The sequence below is a fragment of the Mandrillus leucophaeus genome, unplaced genomic scaffold, assembly GCF_000951045.1.
Source record: "Mandrillus leucophaeus isolate KB7577 unplaced genomic scaffold, Mleu.le_1.0 Scaffold257, whole genome shotgun sequence".
Taxonomy (NCBI): Eukaryota; Metazoa; Chordata; class Mammalia; order Primates; family Cercopithecidae; genus Mandrillus; species Mandrillus leucophaeus.
Genome location: NW_012102665.1, coordinates 308117 through 314082, shown reverse-complemented (window position 1 = coordinate 314082; position 5966 = coordinate 308117). Strand labels below are relative to the sequence as shown.

Here is a 5966-nt window from a genome sequence, read left to right as displayed (position 1 = left end):
AATATATTGAAGAAATTGAAAAAATAACCAAGAGATAAACTCAAAACTGTGATACAAGTGTGTCAGGGCAGGAGTGGGAAGAAGAACATGATGAGCTATGACCTTATCTGTTATAGCAGAAAGGCAATTTTAGATATATAACATCTAAAATTGATAAATCAAGAAATAGCAGTACAAGCATATTATTTAGGCACATGGCTAAAAATTACTAACAGAAGTAAAAATACAAGCAGTTAGATTAAAAGTGTTTTTCCCATGGTAATAGAATGAGTAAGGAGAATTAGATCAAAGGATTCATTTTTCCACCATGTATCCTTCTAATAATTTAATAATTTATTACTCTGATGAAAAAAAGAGAATATTTGACACATACTAGTTGGTTTCTTTCTTTAAAACTGCCTAGAACTAGAAGAAAATTTTGAGCTCACCTAGCCAGTCAACTCACTTTACAGTTTAAATGTGGCAGAGTATATTTTCCACAGATGGCCACACCATTCTATCCCATCCACATGTTCAGCTTACAACATGACACTGTCACTCCTCCAACAGAGGTGGGGCCTATGTTCCCTCCACTTAAATCCAAGTGGACCCGCAGGAGAGATCATATATCAGGACCACAGAAACACACACATACACACACAGACAGAGTGAAAGGGAGAGAGGGAGGGAGATGGGGATAGAGAAGGGAAGAAGGGGAGGAGAAGTCAGGAAAAGACGTATACCTGAAGAATCTTCCTAGCCCAGGTTTTAGACTTTATCAGTGAGCCTTCAGATGTTCAATGTCCAATACAGTGGCCACTAGTCATATGCAGCTATGCAGTTAATGAAATTAAAATTGAATTAAATTTAAAATCAGATTTTCAGTCATACTAGTCACATTTCAAGTCCTTGGTAGCCACGTAGGGCTAGATTCTACTGCATTGCACGGGGTAGATGTAGATCTTTTCCATCATCGCAGAAAGCTCTGTCTACAGTGCTGTTTCAGATACTTCCACTCCCACCACCTTCAAGCCGCCCTGCTAATGCCACGTGGAACAGAGATGAACTCTTCCACAGAGCCCTGCTCAGAATGCAAATTCGTGAGCAAAATAAATGTTGTTTCCACCCCCCGGTTTTTGGGGTGGTTTGCCACACAGCCATAGAAAGAGGAACACACGGAAACTAAAGCTCAGAACGTGAAATAATCTGCTAGAGTTTGGGAGTCCACAAAACCAGGTGAAGAGTGGAACTAATCACATTTCATTTCAACACTCAATAAACGTTTGTGAATAAACAAACAGGAAAATTCTCAATATTTGAGCCCTAGATCTTTTCTAACCCCAAGTAGTCTGTCATCCACCAGGAAAGTTTATCTGCTACTCCAGAAAAAAGTTTGATGTTTCCTGGCTCTGAAGGAACAACAGGAATCTCAGAAATGTCAGCATCCATGAATTTGTGACTGAATATATATCCTAGCTTATTTTGTTTACTAGAATCACCATTTGCGTTAGGTGGAGCTCCATTTGCTTTTCCGGTTTTTTTACACTGATATAGCACTCTTTACATTTTGAAGTATTTTGTTTAAGTGTTATAATTTTTTTTTGAGACACAGTCTTGCTCCGTTGCCCAGGTGGGAGTACAGTGGCGCGACCTCAGCTCACTGCAACCTCTGCCTCCTGGGTTCAAGTGATTCTCCTGTCTCAGCCTCCCAAGTAGTTGGGATTACAAGCATGGGCTGCCATGCCTGGCTAATTTTTGTAATTGTAATTTTTAAAATTTTTTTAACTGGCCAGGCACGGTGGCTCACACCTGTAATCCCAGCACTTGGGAGGCTGAGGTGGCAGATCGCTTGAGCTCAGAAGTTTGAGACTAGCATTGGCAACATGGCAAAACCCCGTCTCTACCAAAAATAGAAAATAAATCAGCCAGGCACAGTGCCGCGTGCCTGTAGTCCCAGCTACTCCAGAGGCTGAGATGGGAGGATCGCTGGAGCCTGGGAGGTCAAGGCTGTAGTAAGCCATAATAGAGCCAAAAAAATTTTAAAGACTCAAACAAACAAAAAACCTTTGCAAGTATCTACCCATATTAACCAAAAGCTTTCTCTTTTAAATACTCCCTTTAAAAGCAAGGTATTTTAAATAAAGTACACTTTTTTTTTCTTTTTTTTGAGACAAGGTCTTGCTCTATTTCCAGGCTTCAGTGCAGTGGCACATTCATAGCTCACTGCAGCCTCAACCTCCTGGGCTCAAATGATCCTCCTGCCTCAGCCTCCCAAGTAGCTGAGACTACAGGCGTACATGAACATGCCCAGCTAATTTTTAAAGATCATTTGTTGTAGAGACAGGGTCTCACTGTGATTCCCAGGCTGGTCTGAAACTCCTGGGCTCAAGCGATCCTCTTGCCTCAATCTCTCAAAGTGCTGGGATTACGAGGCATGAGCCACTGTGCCTGGTCAAAGTATAATTTTTAATTACTTGAACTAATGCAAGTTATAGAGTTGAAGAGTAAAGAATATAATTTGGAATTAAAGAGAATCTCCATCTAAACATGAATATAGCAAATGTTATGAGACTTTATTTTGAATAATGAATAATGAAGCTACATTGAAACAACCTGGGAGATACCACAGACTCCTCATCTGACCATAGCACAAAACTGGGCTTCATGTGCAGACACAAAATTTCCAGCCAACACAAGCCTAAGCAGGCGTGCCTTATTAAGATTTCCACATACAAAATTAGGTGATTAAAGAATTAGTGTTAATTTTTAAACTGTACAGTTGCTCTAATAGCTATGTTGGTAAAGAGTTCTCTTTTAGAGATACATATTAGAATTATCAACAAAACAGTATCAAGGGATTTGCTTGAAATTAAAACAGAGCTGGGAGTGGATAGTGAAGGAGGGTATAGATGAAACAAGAGTAGCCGTGAGGTAGTGACTGCAGTAACTACTCATGGATGGTTCATTATATTCTTCTCCTTTTATACCTGAAAATGTCCACAGCAAGAAAGTTAAAAACTGAACAACAAACAGACTTCCCTAGTTCAATGTTTTGGTTTGAAATGCAAAGTTAGGGTTATCAGAGTATGAAACGGGGGCAAGTAAAATTCCAACTATTAGCGAGAAGGACCAAAATGTCAGAAATAAGCACAAAATGTTTCTGATGTATAAAAACAACTGTCACTCCAGCACATACACACAGTTAGTCTTGAGTGAGGGTTACAGTCATGTTAGCTGACTCACACTTTACATAGAATGCTAATGTGTGTGGTTACTGAATTTCTGAGTGCACAGCCAGCAACTAGAAGGGAAGCTAATCAGGAGTTCAATACCAGCCTGGTAACTGAGCCGCATCACTTACTCTTACTTTTCTCCCCAGAAAAATGACCGTGGTGGCTACATTAAGAGGCCTGCCTTGATGATTGGAAAAGATATAACTGCGAAGTATCTTGGAAACAGATTGTCCAATCCCAGCCAACGACTTGCCTGCAACATTGTGGGAGACCCTGAGCCACAGTCCCCTGGCTAAACTGCTCCCAGATTCCAGGCCCTCAGAAACTGCATGAAATAATACATGTTTATTGCACTAAGTTGCTATGTTTTGGGGTAATTTGTTACATAGCAATAGAAAACTAATACATCGTACTTAGGGTAACAATTTATTATTTGATCAGCTAATTTTTTTTCTAAATACAGTCATTGAACCTCTTTGCTATGTTAATTAGATTACACAAGGGAACCCCTTAAATCATCTGAATAGAGTGCTCATCACCTTGTAATGACATGTTTATACAACAGGATATTATACTCAGTATTGAACTTCTTGAATCTAACCTTGCTACATATATGATTGCTGTGACGGTAAAAATCCAGACCTGTGGGTCATGATTCAGTACCTGAGGCCCTGACCCAACACTCATACCCTATATCTGTATATAAACATAATGTTTCTGCTCTACAATATAGTTCAATATTAATAAAAGTACTCTTAGTCCTACCTGAATAAGGCATTTGCTCACATCACTAGCACAGAGTGCTTTGTTACAGCTCAGTGATGCTGGAAGCCATGTCAGGAACATCAGGATGGCTAGAGTAAGCACAGCAACATAGTGTAGCTTCATGTTTCTTCAAAGAAGATGATCAGTAACTCCCAGGAAGCTAAACAAACAAACAAACAAACATAACTTTAATTCAAAGGCAAGTGCTAGGGTAAAAACAAATATAAAAATGAAAAACAAAACATAAACTAAGACTCATTGTTTGTGTCAATAGACTTTTTCTTTCTTTTTTAGAGTCTTGCTCTGTTGCCCAGGCTGAAGTACAGTGGTGCAATCACAGCTCACTGCAGCCTTCAATTCCTGGGTTCAAGTGATTCTCCCACCTCAGCCTCCCAGTTATCTGAGACTACAGACAATACCACCATGCCTGGTCTTCAAAAAACTTTTGAGTGATCATTTAAAGATGATTCTCAATGAAAGATTATATAAACATTTAAAAATAAACAGTAATTTTATATAATAATGGCTTCATAGCAATCTTCGAGGACCTAGAACACTACAGTTCCTCAGACTATCCAGAAATGGTGACTGTGAAAGTAGAGTGAGTATATCTAAACCCTCAGTAACCTGAGAATACATCAGGCAAATAGCTAGTTTCAATACTGCACTGCTACTATTCAACTTTAGTTTTAGCTCCATTATTCAACTTTAAGACCATATAAAACTATTAATATTGTATTATAATTTTAAGATATTTAATTTCCATTCTTAGAATCAAAACAAAATTTTAAATGGAAATTATTCTAGGGTTTAGACAGAATAGAGCAGCTCAAAGCAAGAAGTAGTCCACAGAGTCACTTCTTAAATAATTGAGCAAATAACAAAAGGCAGTGTAAATTATTAATTGCATTAAGAACTCTGGGTAATTATTAGACTGTGAAGATATTCTTTTTTTGTTTTTGTTTTCTGAGACGGAGTCTCTCTCCGTTGCCCATGCTGGAGTGCAGTGGAGCAATCTCCGCTCACTGCAACCTCCGCCTCCCAGGTTCATGCGATTCTCCTGTCTCAGCCTCCTGAGTAGCTGGGATCACAGGCGCCTATTACCATGTGCAGCTAATTTTTGTATTTTTAGTAGAGACGGGGTTTCACCATATTGGCCAGGCTGGTCTCAAACTCCTGACCTCAGGTGATCCACCCGCCTCGGCCTCCCAAAGTGCTGGGACTACAGGGGTGAGCCACAGCGGCCGGCCAAGATATTCTTTTAATTCTATTAGTATCATGCATTCTTCAGAGTTACTAAGAAGATACTATAGTTCAAAAAGAAGAAGGAAAAAAGACTAGCACAAATACAGTTTGACAGGAGCCAAAGAGTATACATAGTTATTAAACTTTAAATACGGGAAGATATAATTTCTTCAGGTTAAAACACCTCCCTATCAAACATAATAAATTAAAATAAATGACTACTGACATAAGAGGGATAAACAGTGAGTTTATGGGGGCATTTATGATTACTCTAAACTTTTATTCTAAGTGTTACAAAGTACATTAAAGAAAAAACAATAAAAGAGTGAAAAGAATAAAGGGCTTTGGGCCTGGTATGAGTCAATTTTGAAAGAGAAAGCCCTGGTGATCATTACTGAGGCTCACAAAGCATTCCCTAAAGACCGTTAGTAACCTAATTTCCTAATGTATTTAACGCCGCATACCAAATAGGATGATTTCTGGAGCAACCAGTACATATACGCAGGGGCCAAATAAGGTTATTTGGAAACTAATTGTCGTGGAACTAGTTTTCATCCTACAACCACGAAAACTGGGATTTTCTCCCTCCCCCAACTTTTACGGTTGTCTTATGAAATGTTCCACAAATTCATCTTACTCCCCAGATTTCACTGGAAAAAGTATTCAAGTAACTACGGCCATGTCCAAATCAGGTAACAGAATTAAAGGACTTATCTTTTCCTAAGGAGTTAGAAACCATCACGT

The 5966-nt window shown here is 39.0% G+C and overlaps 1 protein-coding gene across 1 annotated transcript in view; it reads right to left on the bottom strand.

The window, feature by feature from the left end:
• Positions 1 to 4136, bottom strand: part of TWSG1 (twisted gastrulation BMP signaling modulator 1) — a 62397-nt gene extending 58261 nt beyond the window's left edge. Inside the window, exon 1 of the mRNA XM_011983915.1 lies at positions 3978 to 4136. Coding sequence (XP_011839305.1) covers positions 3978 to 4100 — 123 coding nt within the window. The 5' untranslated portion in view covers positions 4101 to 4136. The remainder of the gene's footprint in view (positions 1 to 3977) is intronic.
• Positions 4137 to 5966: the final 1830 nt, after the last annotated feature.